Raw genomic sequence first — 18,965 nt, 5'->3', positions numbered from 1 at the left:
CTCCCTCCCTCCCCCTCCGCCCTCCCCACCAATAACAACCGAGCGGCGCGCTGAGCGACGCTCCTCCCGCCCAATCACCACCCTCCTTCCCTGGGGGGGCGGGGCCTCGGGACGTGGCGGGGCGGGCGGGCCAGCGGCGGGCGCCCATTTCGCGGCGGCGGCGGTGGGGAGCGGGACGGGCCGGGGCGGGGGGGCTGCGTGCGGCTGGGCGAGGCGCGGCCCCTCCATGCGGGGCCCGCGGGCCCGCAGCGCCCTGGCAGCCCTCACGCTGCTCCTCCTGCTCCTCCTGTCGCTGGGGGCGGCCGGAGCCGCTCTGCCGGCGGCCGGCGGGGAGGTGACGGTGGAGGACGATGAGCAGGAGGCCGAGGGGAGCGGCGGAGAGGCCCGGAGCGGCGGCAGGTGGGCGGTGAGGGGCGGGGAAAGGGGGGCTGAGGGGACGTGGGGGGGCGGCTGAGGGGGTGTTAAGGGGGTAAGGGGTTTCTGCGGTGACAGGACGAGAGGCAGCGGGCACAGAGTGGAGCACGAGGAGTTCTGGGCGAATGTGAGGGGAAATTTTTGTCCTGCGAGGTGACGGGGTGCTGGAAAGGTTGCTCAGAGAGGTTGTGTTGGCTCCTTCTCTTCAGTTATTCAAGCCCACCTGGGTGTCATCCTGTGTGACGTGCCCTAGGTGGTCCCGCCCAACAGGGGGGTTGGACTGGGTCATCCCCACAGGTTCCTTTCAACCCTGCTCGTTCTGTGCCGTTTTCGATTTTTAAATTTATTTAGCCTCAGAAAATCCTTTAAAAAATTAATTTTCTGCCCTATGATTAGGGTTAAATAAGGACGCTAAAGGTGTTCAGTCAAATAACTGAAGCCTGAACCTTTCTGTTTTATGACTACAATTAAATGAGGACACTTAAGATGTTCAGTCAAATAACTTAAGCCTGAGATTAAATGTAGCTGTTCTCCCATTGATCAGTGCTTTGGGGTAGATTTGCTGTCATTAGATGAAAATAGAATATCACCAGCTCCATAGTATTTACCTGCATGCCTGCCTGGATTTTCTTTCCATCAGTATTTGTGAGGTCTTTACCCACCCCAGCCAACTGTTCTGCATCTACAGAATATCCATGTAGTATAATGGGTTCAGTGCAATCTGGAAAAAAAATACACCACCTGTTTTTGCTGTAGGCAAATAAATGTGATCATCATTTTGAGGAATTTCTCTTCCCTAGAATAAAATAAGTGTGGTGGTTAGTGAATTACCATGCTTATCCCTTACAAACGTTCAGGGTTTGAAGTTGGCATAGCTGTTTAGAGTTCAGATTTGACAAGTGGCTGTACTTGTAATACCCCAAGTGTACTTTGAGGCCAATATTAGGGTTGTTTGTTCCTAACTGAAGCAAGAACTGTGGTACATATTGTACCTAAATGATGATAAGTTCTTCTTTCTCTTTCTAACCAAAAGAACTCATTTGAATAGATGCAAATCTTCTGTACAATGAGACGTGTGGACAAGGCAGATAAGAGTTCCTCCTGTCCTGTTTCCATCTTCCCGTGTTAGTGTGGCCCTTTTCCTCTGTCTGTAGGTAAATAAGAGGGCTGAGCTGCTGTAAAGTAGAACAGGGCTGTGTTCAGGGCACCTGTTCTCCAAACCTGGTGTATTTGTGACGGGTTGTACTCAATGATTTGAAGTCCCGGGGCTGGCCTTTTGTAAGTGGAAGTAGAAGTTTGTAGCAGGCTCTTTGAGTTCTGAGAGGGAACTTTATAAATGTGCTTCCATAACAACCTCCTGTTGTGAGTGACAGAGGCTAGGAAATGGTAAGAAAACAGACTTTCATTCAACCGTGGAGGCTATTTATAGATGCTGTGTGGGGAAAGAAAAAGTACACCCAGATGCTTTTTCATACTGACAAAGTACAAATAAAATGTGGCTGTATAGCATTAGCACAGTCTGTCAGCAGCTGTGATTACAGCTATTTGTATGTGCTGTGCTGCTCCCTTGCTTTAATCCTGCTGCTGGGGCCACCTGTAAGAGCCCAAAAGGGATTTTCAGCCCCCCTGTTACGGGTTCCTCACGTGTTCTGGAGCACCAGCTGGAGACAAGGTGAAGATGTGTGTGTATTTACTGGTGTTTGCTTACCAGGTGCCTGCTCCATGCATCCTGAAGTTCAGCTCATTGCCTGGTTTGGAGTTAGGAGTGATTCCGTTGTGTTTTTTTCTGTCTCATCCAGGCTTGTGGAGACTACTGTGATGCTGGTGTGTGTTTGTGTTTTTATCCCCTTACCTAGCGGTATGGGATGTGATTCACTCACTAGTGGTTCGTGGCTGATTTTCAACAAATACCTTGCTATGCTTGCAATCTTATTGTTGTTTGTCTCCCTCACTTTCTAAACATCCTGGTTGTGGGTTTTGGCCTTTTTACCTTTGACCTCAGGTCGGGCAGTTGGTGTTTTGTGTGGGACGGTATGCAAAATTGAGGTCTGCCTTGGTGGAAACCTCAGAAAACTCTTAACGTTGCTGCGTTAGGCTTCTTGTAGCCTGTAAGTGCTGCCTCAGGCAGGAGGTGGTGCTGATACTGCCGGTGATAAGGTATGGTTTTGCAGAGAATAATCAAGTTCATCAGGCTTAACCGTTTTGGCTGATGAGGAAATTCCTTTCCTTGCAGTTCGATGATTATGTGTCCTGAAGATGCATCAAGAATATCACTATTTGATTTTGATGTCTATAATTGCAGTTACAGTCCTAATGTCTGGAACCAGTAACAGTTCCTAAAGGATGGGTCTTTATTCTTGAGTAACTTTTCACACAGCCATATGCTGCTGGCGTGTGTAAGAATTTGGTGTTACAAGTTACAGTTACCCTAAGATAGCACAATGGGGTGACAAAAAGCAAGTGGCTTTCCCCCTTTTTTCAACTGAAGTAGTTTCTTGAAGCCATCTAAATTGGGTTTATCAGAATCTAGTAATCTAGTGATTGATCAGAATGTCCAAAAGATGGGAAAACCGTTTTTTCCTGTCATCGCTTCCTGTTGTCAGTGCTCAAAGCAACAAGCAGTGGAATTGCACAGAGAAAGGGGAGAAACTTAGCAGATGTGCTAGTGAGAAAATACAACACAAGCATCAGTCTGAGTAGGGCACAGGTAGAGAAATTACAGAAATTAAACCAATTAGAGGTCAAGTGACAGGGTTTTAAGCTGCTGAAGTCGGTCAGAGATGGGGAGAGCTTATTTAGATTTTAACTTACAAAGAAACAGAGTAAGTAACCAAGGATTTTCGTACAAGAACAAGGAGTCTTTCACATTTTTTGTGATAGGCAGGAATATTGTTGAAGAGCAAGATCAAGATTGGACCAGAAACATGACTATTTTGTTTAAAATGAGTTACTCATTTAAAAAAAAAAAAAAGGCAGAAACACGTTTTCCTTGCACCTAGATGCAGGACTAAAGGTTGCAAGATTTAGCCGGGAGGGTCTGGCTGGCTTGGTCCTGGCCCTGTGTCTCACCCAGGCGTTTGCTCTGTAGGTGGAGGTTGTGAAACGAAGTCCAGCATCCCAGTGCTGCTGCCCCAAGTGCCCAGGGGATTTTTCAGGTACACAGCAGGGGCTGGTCACCCAGTTTACCAGGAGTGTGTGCTCCTGGTACAGAAGCTCCCTCCAAAGGCATGTTTGGTGGTTTTACCATTCTAAAGCAGCTAAACTTAAAAATTAGGAGCAGTTGCACTGTGATTTGAGTGACTCGAGGTCATTCAGAAGCCGCCCTGTTGGGTGGCAGGGCTTCAGTAATGAGAACTCCCGGGGAAGGCTGCGGCTTGCATCTGGTGAGGAAAGCTGATATAAAAAGGTAAGGCACAAGGGCATAAAATATTCCGTACTTGAGGGATAAAACGAGAAGGAAACCAATGGGAGAAGGTAGGTAGGAAACATTTCACCACATGACGTTAGGGTTTGTCTTCTCTACGGCGTCGCTGCCAAGATTCCCTCCGTTCTAGCTGTGGTTCTACCTTTTTTATAACCAAGTTGTCAGCTGGATCAACATAAAACTGAAGCAGATCCACTTGGAATAATATTTTTCTGCAATGCCATAGGGCTTTGGATAAATCGTTGTAGCATAACGCAAACAGACCCTGTTAAATGTGTGTCCAAGACTGCTGGTGTGCGAGCCCTTGTTGACAGTGCTTGGGAACAGAGTCTGCTGCAGTCGGGTTGGTTATTAACCCGGTCTTGGGTTCTGCACGGGTGGAATAATTAAGTGTACTCGGTTTATAAAAACTCACGTGTTCTGTTCAAGTGTTTGCACAAGTGGCACTCTTCGAAGAGTTCCTTAAACTAAGCAGCTTGGAGGAACGCGATGCTTGGCTACCTCCAGAAAGGAGGGCTGCAGCACTGTTGTTGGTACAGGTTGAAGATGCATTTAATTTTCTAACTGTTAATAATACAATGCATATAGTACAGTATAGGGTTCTCTGAAAATGCGTGGGTTACTTTTACATGTAAAACCGCAATGTTTTAGATGACCCCTGTAGGTGATGTAAGTTGCTGCCCTTGAACGTGTTTTTAAGATGATGATTTTAGCTTTTCTTCCTTAAAGAAAAATGATAGCCCCCGTGATTTCCTCTCTAAACTTCAGCTTACTGCACTGGTAACCTTGGACAAGTGAATATATCTGGTTGGAGTTCTGCACAGTAATTTGGTGACCCTTATTGTTTCCAAATTCTTTTGCTTGTCTGAATGAGCGCTACAGTCCCCTCCTCCCCTGCAATCTGCTCATCAGGCTTATTTGCACAGCTCCTTATTCTCATTGAAAGCGCTGTCTATAAAAAAAGTCCTTCTGGGTCAGTAAATCCAGCCCCCCTCGGTGCAAGCAGTCTGTAAAGCGATCGAGCTCTGCTCCTACAGCCTCTGAAACTTGGTGAGCTTGCAGCAAGCCCCAGCTGCCTGCACGTCCCCTGCTTTTTCAGGTCAGAGCGAAACAACTTTCAAGGGAGAAAAGGCCCTTCAAAAGTGCCTTGTCAGTGTTTTTTCACTGGTCATTCATTGTGTGTGGAGTGATTTTTTTTTAAATAATGCTTGAATTCTAGCCCGATCAGAAATGCTTGTTCTGATTGTACTGCTGTGTCAGAAAATTGATAAGCTTCAGGTTCTGCAGAAACCAAGAGCTAGCTTGCTGTTGCCGTGTGTTCCTGCACAGGCTCCTTAAAGAAGTGGCATAAGGCAATTTGCTTGCTTTGCCGTCCGTAGTGGCTGGATGTTGTTTGTAGTGTCCTGAGTGTTTCTTGGGTAAGACTTGTTTTGTTATGAGATGCTGTTAAATGCCTTCAAGGATATCAGTGTTTCATCCAGAAGCAATGAAAACTTACTTAGGTGTGACTTAATCTTTATGTACTTGCTTGGTTAATTGTTTCAGGTTTGGATTGTTTGGAAGGGCGTGTTAAAGATCCCTGTGGAATAAATAGGGTCTGTGCTGTTCTTAAAATACCTAAAAAGAGGAAGATCTCATCCAGTGTTGCAGTGGCAACACGTGTATGTGAGAGCAAGAAATCAGCTCTCTCCCTCTGGAACTGAACTCTGAAAGAGTCTTGCAGCACGTGAACTTGTTTGGTATCCAGCCCCAGGCTTCAACTTTTCTATTTTCCCTTGTTGGTCAGGGTGGAACGATCAAATCCTGTTTTGTGGCATATGTTGACTTGACTTTGTATTAATGCAGTGGGTTTCCAACTTCAGAAAACAGCCAACTGATAAATGATATATTGCTGGAGCTCTTACTGTGAATGTTCCCCCTTGCAGATCTCTAGTAATTATCAGCACTTTGGATGGACGGATTGCTGCGCTGGATCCAGAAAATAGCGGGAGGAAACAGTGGGATCTAGATGTCGGATCGGGTTCTCTGGTGTCATCCAGTCTTAGTAAACCAGAGGTAAGGCTTTATCTCTCTCCTAACTAAATCTTTTAACAACGTATTTTCTATAATAAAATGACTGCTGTTTCTCCCATGTTTAACAGATGTTAGAAATTGCAGCAAACTCAGAATGGACAAAGTTTGACAACTGTTCCCAAACTTTCTTTGGGGTGCTTACATCCAGTTTCCATTTCAAACTGGAGTGGGTCAGCATTGTAGTGCTGGCATTGACATATGTGACAAAACTAGATGAACTAACATCAAACTAGATGATGTAACCAGGTTTGGGAACTGTGTGCAGTTGCTGATTGGAAACAAGTTACTTGTAAATTGGAGCAAACAGAAGGATCATCTGCTTTGTATTACTAGTGTGTTTTGGCAAGTGCTGATATCTTTTTTTTCCTCTTCAACAAAAGCAAAAGTCCTTGTGACTTAGCAGACGAACAAAAGATTATTTCTTATACTAGATAAGCAGGCTGCCTATAAAATAAAATGTTTGCAATGAAATAGAGCATTGAAGGTCACCCTGAAGTACGGAGTGGGGAAAGGTTGCATCATTTCTTGTGGATGAGCTGTAACGAGGAAATTCAGACGGTAAAATTCCTTGTTTGGTGCCGTTTCCGCCATCACTGGTTGTATTTCCACCAGTCTTGAGTAAACATAAGCTAGAAATTAGAAGGAAGGTGGTTTTCTGTTCTTTTTTACTTCCTGCCTTGAAGTGATATCCATGACTCATTCACTCCTACAATTAGGAAGAATAAATACACCAACTCTGAGGTAGTTTGTGATGTTGGCAGAGCGCGTGGTCCTTCACCGTCAAGGATGGTTGGGTTTGATAACCAGTCTTATATCCTGCTTCTACATGACGACCAACAGAGAATGGAAGTTGAAGGGACATTCAGACTGCGTGAGCATCTTGCCTGTGGTGCTGTCTACTTTTTGTGACCTCTTCTTTTCACTGAAACAGTCTAATGAAAGATTTAGTTTGCTTTGGTAACAAAAGGGTGAGAACTATTAATAACCATTGCTGAGACTGATTGCGAAAGTGATGTGAATGTTGACTTCTGTTCCCTTGTTTCTGAGAGAGAGTTTTATTTATGGATGCAACTTTTTGATACTTGTTCAGATATATTTTTGTTTAAATTTCTTTGTTAAAGAAAAAAAAATGAAGAATTTTAGTAAAACTATGTTCTAGGGCAGAATTGAAAGGACTATAAAAATTGTAAAGAGCTCCGTAAAGGGGAAAGTGTCTGCTTGGAACTGCTGTCCTTCCCAAATATTTTCAATACCAGTAACTTGAAATACTTGTCTGTTACCTGTTGCTCTGAACAGTTTGAGATGAGGTCAGTGAAAATAAAACAGCCATGTGTAAAACAAACACTAGAAATCTATGCAAATACAAACTTCATTCTTTCTTAAAAATGAAGATGTGATCCCAGATTCAAATTCAAAGATTTCAAGAATTCAAGCATTTATTATTACGGAAGTGTTCTTGCATCTTGCAAATCCAGATTTTTGTGACTGAACCGATCTGGCCAGAGTTTTGATCTTCTTGCAGTGTGATGTGACTTTAGAAACTGAAGGTTGATGCCGGAACAGCAGAAATTGTCCTTTGTCCATGCAATATATAGTTCCCTTCTGTGGCTACAAGTTAGTAGGCTACAGGACTCATCGCTTTTAAAGAGTGTTGTTAAACATATGAGATGTTTTCAGATGGGCTTTCAAATTGCTGTATTTCTATGACTGTGGCCAAAGGCTCAAGGTTTTGTCAGTTAAGATGCAGACGTTAGGGGAGAACTTGTGAATTACAAGTAATAATCTATTCTGGCCTTTCAGAAGCTGTTAAGAGTTGTGAACATAGGTCTTTTAGATTTACCATCATGTAAAAAACAGCGTTTAAGTGAAGAAATAAAGCTTAGAAAAATGTAAGTAATGAATACTCCAATTATTCTACACAAATACATTTCAATATAAGTGTTTAATCTGCTGTCAGCATCGCCTGAAAGATACTGCAGTGAATCTAGAGGCTTCTTGAGGTACCAGTTGGCCTCATTAAATTTGTTGGGACTACTCTTTTGGGTCAATATATTAAATTCATTAAGGTCTCAAAGTCTGTCTCCAGTGTTTCCTTTCTGATTTGGGCATGTGGTATATTTTACTCTCTCAGAGTAACTATTGAGGCTTTTTCTTCCTCTTCCAACATTTTTGAGGTAGAAGAGTTCTCTGCGCTTGCAACCACAATATTATATTCTGCATAAAAGAGTATCATTATGTAAGCTGTTAACCTACATCTTGCAAGAAATGGCAGGTGAGAAATTTCGTCTGCATTACACTTGGAGTCGTGTTGTGTTTCTTCAGAATGAGGGAAGTGTTTGCTGCTATGTCTTAATCCTTTGGATTTTTTTAAATTTTAACTATTTTGGGTGAGTGCAATGAACTCTAATTCCGAGTCTTGGTGCAAAAGCATGAAATCAATTTCCGAATGCCTTTTAAGAAAAGGCATTGGGAATTCAAACTTGAGTGTTTAATAGAGCTATAGTTACTTCCTCTGCTTAACTGTAAAATGTCAGCTTGACTGTCTGAAGCTCATGTGTTAATTAGAAAAGTGAGGTAGTAAAATTTCAAATGTTCCAGCAGCTCTGTCAAACACTTCAGATCTTGAAACTGCTGCTTAAGATGCTGACAAGAGAGATGTTCATCATTTGTTATGCGAACAGATCAATTAGAAAGGGAAGTCTGCTGAACGACTAATTGTTTGGGTAACTGCAATAGTAAAATTCTTTCCTTGGCTCTAAGCTCCAATGTGTACAACCATGGTCAGGGTGCCAATGCTGCAAATGTATGAGGCCACGTTTCAGTCTTGTGCAGTAAAATTTAAAAACTATTTCCCTGTGTAACTTCAAGATTTATTGCTACTTGCACATAAAGATTGCTCCCTGAAGTTTAGGGTAAAGTCATTGACTCGCACCTTTTCCAAAAGTGCACTTTTAATGCAAACACACTTGTTTACTCTTTAAATTTAAGCTTAGTATTGAATATACTGTCTGTACTTAGAAGCGAATACCTTTGGGAGAATCAGCCTGTTAAAATAGAGGGCTGCCTCTCAAGCAGCAGAAAGGGTTTATACACATCGTCGAGACTGCTGTCACTTCCTGACACGGGTGATGTGTTCTTTTACCTGCATAGCTTTATACCAAATTGCTTAACGGGCTTCTTTCTTCCCTATACTACCATATGAAAGAAGTTTAGGTGTAAGCTTGCCCCTATATTGAAATCACTGGCCAGAAGAGGTGTGCATGATCAGTGGGAGGCTGGAGAAGAAATGGTAGACAGAAAAAAGCCTACTGCAAGATGGATAATCTGTAAAGACACTGCTGTGAAAAGGCTGGTAGCTTGTTTTCTCCTGTGTGATGAGACTGGAGAAAAACAAGTAGGATACTTGATGGTGATGATGTGAGAGTAACAGCTTAAAAATACATCCATGGCTGACACTTTTTTGTGCACTGTCAGGGATGCTGCAGGGAGTTCAGCCTGGCAGGGTGGCTCAAATCATATGTACTGGGTAAAAGTAACTGCCTTGGCTCGTAAGTCTCTTGTTACAGACTAATCCCTGAGTAAGAACCTTACTTCCTTATTTGAGAGGTTTGGGATCATGGGACAAAATGAGATGTCAGGTCTACCAGCCTGACATCTGTAGGAGTCATAGTGAACATGCCACAGTATACTGGAAAAATGAAATAATTTTGGTTATGAATTGTAAAATTCATCAACATCCTTATTGCTCTAAAAGCTCTTAGCGTAGCAACTCAAAATAAGCTTTTCTACAGCCTTAGGGATCTGGGAGATCTGTTTTTGGACCTAAGTGGCAGTTCTTTGTGGGATAGCCCAGGATTATTGTTTTCTTCCAGAGAAATGTGGAGATGCAGAGAAGTTTTATACTGAAGTCAGCTGAAAACTAATTGCACTGTAGGCAAAGAATCCATAGATATCTCAAGCCGTTTGTTCCTTTTTTTTGTCCTTTGGAGAGGACAGGGTGATGCTTAGAGCAGATGACTGGGGAAGACTTCAAAGTCTCCAAATCTCTACTAGTTACAGGCTTTAGTTCACAATATAAATGTTTTGTTTTTCTCTATCTGCATCATAAGCACTTTAAATTTTTCGATGTTTTGATTCTCCAAAAGAAACAGGAATTTCTGCAGTGAAGCGTCCAGACATCTGGGAATCCCTTTAAGGCATTGTATGCCTGGACTTTGTGCATTGGATAAAGCAACTGCTGCACCCAGTTGTGGCCAGAGAAGGGTCAAAAGGTGCCCTGGGTTGCTTTGGGAACACAGGAAGGAATTCAGCAACTCTCATCCTTTGGCCTCTTACATTTCAGGGCAGAAGAAATAACAAAACCTACACTGCAGTGGGTCAGGGCAAGACAGGAGGTCAACATGCCCTCTGGGGATGTTGACTTGGGATTTCTGGGTTCTCTTTTATGTGCCCTCCCAGAGGTTAGGGGCGGGCGGATAATTTGTCTCATTGAAAGAGAAATCTTGTGACATCAGCTTCAGGAAAATCACACCCACCACTTAAGGCACCCCTGCGGCAGCATTTTAGCCTGAATAAAAACGAGGTTTTTGTTTGGCCCGTGGTTTTCTACTTTGGTTATTTTTTTCAATTAAGTCATTGCCTGTAAATACCATCCAATGACAAGCTGAGATGTGGTTGCTTGCAGCATGGGTGGGGAGTACTTAGGACTGTCAGTCATACTTGTTCAAGTGCATTCACTTCAAGGGTTATTACAGCAGCTTTTGACTACGGTGCTGAATATTCGGAATTTCTAGCAAACCTGTACAAATCCGTTCTGGCTCTCTCAGCAGTCACTGGTGAAAACAACTGGAGGTGCATCTCAGACTACATGCACACTGAGAAGATGCCTTTCTCTGTACTTACTGGCTTTTTGCTTACAAACAAATGGGTCTGCCTCTCTCACTAGGGTTAATCGTAACTTTAAATGTATTTATGCATCTTAAAACAGCTGGCATGGGGACGCAGCAGCAGCAGAAGCAGTCTGTTCTGCTTAGCGCTTGGAAGAGTGCTTGCAGGAGCAAATGCTGGGTGGTGGGGTCAGACTTCTGTAAGCATGGAATAAGAAGTTGGCTCTCTGTGCCTTAGTATGTAAAACTACAGCAAAATTTTACTCCAGAAAGCGAAGAATATAAATGTTTTAAGTTTCTAGTGATGCTGCAAAATTATTTTCCATCCCTACTGTGTTGCAACCAGTTGCAAATCCCCAAATCTTCACTTAGGTCAAGCAGGCAGAGTATTTAAATCAATGGACTTGGTATCGAGATGACTAACTGGGCAAAAACCTATTTCCATGCAGGTGAAGCAACATAATTTTAGTAGTTTGGAAGAGTTTATTAGTAGAGTTCCTTGTCCTGTAGCTCATCTTTACTTTTGTGCACTGCTGGGACAGATGTAGGACCGCCAGATGCTCTGAGAGCTGGAGGTATCGTTCCTCTAAAGGAGGGCTGGGGCGTAAGCCAGTTCTCCATCATAGATGTTCTCTGTAATAGAAATGGAATTAAACTGTACTAAATGAAATACAAGATGCAGGGACTGATAACAGTTTTGTTGAAGGTCAGAGGTGATCAATTTAAAACTGAGAATCCTGTGTGCTAAGAGATCCTGTGACAGGTTATCAGCTGCCATCTCAATTTCTCTGCAGGGGAAGGAAATGTGATCCCACGCTGCCTGAGGGCAGAGAGAGATTAAGAGTCTTAAATGGTCCTGGAAAAGCTCATAATGAATAAGGAGTGAGTGTCCAGAATTGTACTTCAAAGGAAGATAAATTCTAATTGCAATTGAGGCAGAGAAGGCTTATTAGGGCTATCAAGGGGAGTGGAGCCTGTGTTTTACAAGAAGAGAATAGATGCGGCTGCTCTTTAACTACACAGATGTATTATGATTACTGATGACTCAAACAGTTTTTTCTTTCTGTTGCTGGAAACGTGTGAGGTGAGCTTGGCAATGAAGAGGGGCCATGCTTTGAGAACTTGGCTACCTGTGCATTTCTGAGTATAAACCTCTGCTTTCTGGGTGAGATTAAAAAAAATGATTTATAGTTATCCTGAAAATACCTCTTTAATAAGGCCAGAAGCAGTGATCAGAATATCAATGGCAAGGGAGTAATTGGTTTTAAGTGTCTGGATAGCTTGAAGTTGTGCTTTTGTAGAAAATCCAGCTGAACTTTTTAATGTGAAGTGGTAAGTCTGTGGGGAGGAGGACTCGGTGGTGGATACCTGAGCTGAGTTGGGGGGTTAGTGTGATGCAGCATCGTGTTTTTTGCAACAGATCTATTTGTCACCCTGCTTAGACAAGCGGCTGTATGCATTTATCAAGATGCACGTTTTCAAAGACAATCATCGGAGTTTAATGACTCGTTCAATTAAAAAAAACCAAACAGCTTCCTATAACTGCAGCTCGGTGGCTTTCTTGCTGACACTTAATGCAGTTAGCACTGATGAAGCTCTGATAAAGTGCTGACACGTGTCCTCTAACTCATGCTGTAACGATGTCTGGGGGGGACAGCTTCCGTTACAGGGCACGTGGGGAGCTAGAATAACAAGTGTGTGGCTTGTGTGATAGCGGAGCGCTCAGCCCGGAGCATCACCAGCGATGCTCTTCCTCGAACAGTGCCAGCAAAGTTTTCTCTGACAGAGGCACTCTGGGCTAATGGTTGTGGCCGACTTTCATCTGCCACGCTGGCAGACGTGGTCAAAATGCATTGGAGCAGAGCTTGGAAACGTCGTTCATCATCAGCTTGCTGTCCGTGTTGTTTAGTTGTCTTGATGGTAGCTGGTAATTTAATTACACATGGTACGCTGCATGTTTTGTGTTGTCTGTTAAATGCTTCTGGTGTTTACAGAGTTGGAAATGGATCGGCTCTAGTAATGCCTAGACAAATACCCATTGCAGAACAGAGAATGGATGACTTAGATATGTGGAGCTTACTGCCCAAAATACAACACAGCGATTTATTCTGCCCTAAACCCGTTTTGAGCTTGCAGCCTGTATCTCTGCCTGTACAAGAAAGGGCTTGTTTCAAGCACTAAGCATTTTAGACAGTTTAGCAAATCATTCCTCTAGCAGCACGGCCGCTGACATCTCATTTCCAATTTTCATTTGGACTTTACCCTCTATCCACAGGTAACCCTATTAATCTTTCTGTCAGAGTCACTGCGTGTTTTGTGCCTTCTGTCCTCTAACCTCTCCGTGGTCTCTACATCCTTGAACGAGGACACTGCATTTGCCATCTTCTCTTATCCTCCTGTATCGGGCTCTCTTTTCTTGTAGGACTTGCTCTGTGACTCCATTTTTCAAGACACAGGGACTTTGTGTCCTTACCTAAAAAACCACCCTGTGCAGGCAGGTTTGGGGAAGAAATGCACAGGGCCTGGCAAAGATAGACTTAAATCCTAAACCCCCGAAGTGATGTGGGTTGGTGTTTTTGCCCATTTTCCCCATCTCTTAAGAGAAGCATCTCACTTAGGTTCTTCCTAGTGGTCCTGTAGGAGCTTGTGTAGTCCTGCAAGATAGATTTGGGCCGAGGGGGAGTTAAAACATCTTAAAACATGGTAGCTAATGAGCTTCTGTACAGTGCCTGTTTCCGTAGGAGTGAGCTTTGGGGTAATTTTCACTTTCCTTACTGATCTTTTCCCAAATGCGCCCTTGGTTTCAGTGACCTCAGTGCTGGGCTCAGTAGCAGCAGCTCCAGCATGCCTTGGAAAGGACTGCTCTTAACTTCCAGAAGACTGAAGTCTTTCCTTTTGAACAAAACTTGCTACGTGAAAGAGGGGGATGGAATAATGTCAAAATAAAGTCGTTCCTAAAGCACTGTGCGTTTTTGATTATTAAGGAGAACAGTTTTAAAAAGTCTGTTGCCATGGCAGCGAGGCAGGCTGGCATCTCTGTAGTCAAAATCCCAAGTCTTGTTTGACTGTGATTAAAGTAACAGTGGTATTTTAGTTTGCTGGCCTTCTTCAGAAGGGGCTGTTTTGATTGCACAGCGAACAGCGTTGGGGAACTGATCCCTTTTGAAGCTGGGGCAGGCTGGTTAACACGCTGCGGTTGCTCTAGTTCCTCTGTTTTGCTGCGTGGCTGCTCAAGGGAGGGCAGAGGACAGGGTAGGGCTAATTCTTCTAATGGCAAACTTGAGCCTAACATGATACCGTGCCCCTGATGCTGGCAAGGGGACTTTCATTCTCGAGCTGGTGTGGTGCATAGTGTAAAAGGCAACCAGGGTCCTGACGCTTGATCAGGTTTTAAGGTCTGCAGTGTAGAATTGTGCCAGAGATGCCGACTGCAGTCATTCAGTGAAGTTGTTGGAAGCGTGTTGCAGGTGTTGCTTTGAGGAAACAGGAAAAAGGAGTTTTCAAACAGGTTCTCTAGTACTTGCCCAGGCACAGGATTACATCGCTTCAGCTCCATGCCTGTACCTTGCACTCACCATTCATGATAAACAGGGCTACAGAAATTAAACTCATGACTTGTCCCAGTCTCTTCCAGCTTTTCTAGCCAATGAAAAATGAAGTAGAAACTACCGGGTAGTGGAGTATGGCAAGATGGTGGAAGAAGAGCAAAGAGAGAAACTTCTTTCGTACAGATCTTGGCATGGGCAGGAGCAGGGGCTAGGCTAGGATGCTTCTGAAATCCTGTGAATTCCTGTTTCTGGGTAAAAGTCATCCTGTGTTTTAGAATCTCATGCAGTGACTATTCCTTGGAAGGCTGGCATGCCTTTTCACTTCATCACAATCTGGCTGAGATAAAAACCTATTGCCTTGGCTTCTCTGCCATGCCAGCCTGGCTCAGGCTGTCCTTTCCCTTCAGAGAAGGCAGGCAGTGTCCTTCTGGCTCCATAAACTGCGAAGCAAATACCAGTGCACCAGAAGTTCAAGAAAACCTTTCTCACAGTCCTGATCTTGAAGATGTTTTCAGCACATACACTGGCTAACAAACAGGATGCAGGTAGGAGCAGGTACGTACTTGATAAACAATTGTCATGCTGAATTAGAAGTGGAGGTATCTACAAGAAAGTAAGTTTTTTCAAGACAAGACACTGACGACAGCCTGTCTGTAGGTATTTCCAGCTTCAGCTTCCTCATTGCCCTTGAGTACCTCTCAGAAGGTCACTTGACATATGACTGATGTGAATCATGGGCTCCCCTTTCAGTCAATTTTATTCTTCGTTGGCTAGTTAAACAGCACTGTGTGCTCTGGAGAACTCTCTGCTCTTTTACCAATGCTTTAGGCAGTGGAATAATTTAACTGGACAGCTTTTGTTTTCCAGAATATTGTGCTAGGGTCTTTGTTTTCTTCTTAAGGAAGTGTCAGTGGTGTGGACCTTGCAAAAAGTTTGCAGAGAAGTATGTCCTTATACTCTAGCTGATCCCTTCTTACTAGTGTATTTTTCTTTTGAATAAGATTTTCCTGTTGGTAAATACTACAGTGTCATCCCTGCAGTGTAGTACCCTATGCTTCAGAATTGCTGCAGGTACCTGAAGGGAAAACAGGAGAATTAACCATGCTGAAATCCAAACTGAGGCAGAGAAATAGCCACTTACAATGGAAGAAAGTCATAAACCAGTGCAGCTGTGCAGATACTTTCCTGCATACATATTGAAAAAAGGCAGGCAGTAAATCAGTTCAGACACCTAAACTAGTAGCCTTGCCGTGTGTGTGACCTGAAAAACCTCTAAAAGTTTATGGTAGGGATATCTCTGTACTGCTGCGATTTTTTTTAATGTGGAACAAAGTGATTACGTGCTCTTTCCCTGATTCGTTTGTGCAAACTCTTGTTTCCACCCTTTATAGTGAAGCTGCTATAATTGGCTCCTAATGTTGCCTAGACAAATTTTAAAGGGGCTTAGAGACAATTCTCCCTGGGAAGTAGCTTTAAGAGCATACCCCATGTGGGCTTTGATCTTGTTTGTGATTACATCTACAATAAGATTACTGTAACAGACAAAAAAGGTACCCTTATCACATAAGATCATATAGGTTAGTCTTAGCTAATTAGTAACTGGAATAAAGCTTTTACAGGAGTGATATCTTATGATAAGAGTAAGTTTTGAAAACCACAAGCTGAGGTGTTAGAAAAACAAAGACCTAATGCTTCCTGTTCTAAGGAAAGTAGTTTATCTCTGCTTAGTTATTTTCTTGGAGTTACTGGAAAGTCCAGCGCAGCTGAAAACATTATTAACTGTTGTGGCATCATTTTTTTCAGCTGTCTGCACGTGAGCATGCTTGATATTTCGTATGGTAAGGATCGTTAGGTATGGGGAATGAATGTTAGGCTTACTGTTAAACAGCTCGGGGAAGCTCTTTGATCTCTGTTCACACGATGCTTTTTTCCCCCCCACCTACAACAAATCAGCAGCTTTCTTCCTGCACCGAAGCAACCTGTCGTGGAACCTCTCGTGCGGTGCCCTCCTTTCCAGCAGAGAGTCTAGACAGCAAATTCCCTGGTAGCGTATGCCATTTCGGATCGTTACGCCTTCTTGCTTTTTTGTCAAGGCTTTTTAGAAACTGCATTACCTCACCCGTCGGCCTGGAGATTGAGCAGCCAGCGCCGCTGATAGGCCTGCAGCACCCTGCGCCGAGCCAATGGAGAACTTCAGCTTCAAACTCTTTAATGAGCAAAAAGAGCAGCGTCTCATTTAGGGCTCGCTAGTTAATGTAGGGCTTTTTTTTTTTTAAGTGTTACTTCTGAAAGACAAGCCACTTAACAATTATGTGCCATATTGCTGACCGGTGAAGCTGAACAAATAGCTATTTACATTGACAGATCAGAGGAATGTGTAAGTGCATCGTGGTAACCTACATTTTCTGTGCCAAGAGATTTGCAGCTGACTGCCTGGGTGACTCACTCCTCGGATTAGCAGATGAGGTAATGCTGTAGAGATACGGGGTGATGTCATTCCTCTACCTGAGCTGCATGCCGATGCTGCTCGCTGCTACTTTCAAGGAAAGTCCCTTTGCTGCTTCTCAGGTGCTGGAGCTGCCGAACTCTGATAGGAATTGATGTTGTTGCTGTGCTTTGAAGCCTCCGTGCCAAAAACCACGCTTGTAAAAGGCAATGAATGGCGTGTGTCCACAAATGCCTTTTTGTTACCTGTGTGCACCTGAAGTAAGCACATCTGCACACCTGCCCCTTTCTTCAACTACAATAGAGCCATTTTAGTTAGAGAGCAGCTTTGTGGCAATTAGGTACAGTCCCCTGCCAGAGCCACGTCCTGTAATCCCATTTACAGGTAGGTTCATCTTAGGAGGGGAATTTGGTTTCGCCTCTGTTCCTCCAGTTGATGTGAAATACCCCACCTGTGGTGGTTATTAACTGAAATGCCTAGCTTACACTTAATCTGTTTTCAGTTTAGCCCCATGCATTCCTCCTCCAGCATTGTCCTTCAGCACCACAGCTCTTCGTGCTGCCTGCACTTGCTTTTCTGATGTGTTCACCGACAGCAGTTTTTTCTCAGCCTTCCCAATGTCACGCAGGATGTGCTGCTCCCAAGACTGGGAGCAGGGACAGGTGATCAGCAGAGCTAACCGGGGCCATCTCGTCTGTCTGCAGCTGATGGGGATGGAAGCTGTATCAGATGAGCAGTTAGTGCCCCGCTCCTGGGAAATTCTTGAAGATGTACAAGGCGTGACCCTATTTGACTCACGTTTTGGGAGCGTACTTCCGTGGGGGGAGTTTGGGTGTGGTGTTCCCAGAAAGGGCCAACATTTTGCCATATTCTCTAAGTTTTCCCAAAGATTTACTCATCAGGCCTAGGAGAGAGAGCTTTGGGACTGGGACAAGGGAAGCACCTCTGGTGGCATGTCTCGCTGTGACCAGAGCTCAGTGCTACCTGAGAGCCTCTCTTGCTCAGCACCCACTACTTGGGTCTGCACCACAGCCTGGGCAGCGAGGAGCCTGCTCAAATGCATGGCAACGAGTGTGATGCTCAAAGCGTGCTCAGCCCTTGCTGTTGTGGCTTCTAGAAAGGTTATCTAAAAGCCAGAACCCACAAGTAGCTGTCTGGCTACCAGCAGCACCCACGTAGCTTGCCCATGCTGTATGAATTCAGCCGGCTGGTAGCCTGGCAGAATTTCTTCTGGATCCTGCTGGAGGTCGGGCTCAGGTCCTTGCCAAACCACCTGCAGGAAGAAGCCTTACAGAGGATTTATTAACGCAAAGTAATCTGCACAGGCTCTGAGTTCTGACTGTAACTATTATGCATTTCTGGAAGAATATATTACAAAAAACCACTATCATATTGCTCTGTGTTGAATGTTTTAACAAAATACTCCAACTTGGTTAAGGCTGCAAGTTTGGTGCCGACTTCTTTTGTTGTTGAACTATTTTCCATGATCTGTACGTCTTTGTTCTGAAGATCACAAGGCTGCTCTTGAATGTGAACATTTACATAAACCTTGTTTGCTTTATTTTTCCACTAATCATGTGATTTCTACAAATGACCCTGTGCACAAATGTTTGCTTTTGTTGTTTTATTTCTGGAAGTGTGTGTATAGAGCCATGTGTATGTAGGTGTATAACCCCTCCACCTCCACGTGGGAGGCTGTGAGAGCTGTGATGCACAAGAAATGCTGCATTACAATGTCTTTTCCTACATGTTTTGGCCTCTTTTGTTGTAAGGTAAATATCTGGGAAGGAAAGAACACTTCATTTAGCTTTGTAAAGAACTTTGTGGCTACTCAGGGGGTTGCTTTTGTTATCTCTTCAGTTACATGTTGTGATCCTGAGAATAATTGTTTACTGTCAGTCATCCTGAGGCTTTCCAAAACCAGAAAGCATTGGTTTTGGATCCTTTAGGGACCCTAGATACAGTCACCAGCATTATCAGGTAATTCACCTGAAGTTTCTCTGAATCAGGTGTACCAAACAGTGTCTCTAAGAGAGATAAGTCATGACATGCACACACTTACAAGACCTGACTTTCTCTCCCTCTTTATGTGAATCTCAACTTTGCTAATCCTGTTTTTTCTTCTGTGACCCAGTGAAAATAACAAGTCTCATGCTAGAGACTTTAGTCATGCA

At 43.8% G+C, this 18,965-nt stretch overlaps 1 protein-coding gene across 1 annotated transcript in view; it reads left to right on the top strand.

Annotated features, from left to right (window-relative positions):
• The first annotated feature begins 145 nt into the window (after positions 1–145).
• The window catches only part of EIF2AK3 (eukaryotic translation initiation factor 2 alpha kinase 3), a 47,033-nt gene continuing 28,213 nt past the window's right edge, over positions 146–18,965 (top strand). The window contains exons 1-2 of the mRNA XM_035547446.2: positions 146–399; positions 5,764–5,893. Of these exons, the coding sequence (XP_035403339.1) occupies positions 227–399; positions 5,764–5,893 (303 nt within the window). The 5' untranslated portion in view covers positions 146–226. The remainder of the gene's footprint in view (positions 400–5,763; positions 5,894–18,965) is intronic.

Source organism: Cygnus atratus, chromosome 4, assembly GCF_013377495.2.
Source record: "Cygnus atratus isolate AKBS03 ecotype Queensland, Australia chromosome 4, CAtr_DNAZoo_HiC_assembly, whole genome shotgun sequence".
NCBI classification, from domain to species: domain Eukaryota; kingdom Metazoa; phylum Chordata; class Aves; order Anseriformes; family Anatidae; genus Cygnus; species Cygnus atratus.
Note: the sequence above shows the minus strand (reverse complement) of the source record. Positions and strands in the feature narration are given on the sequence as shown.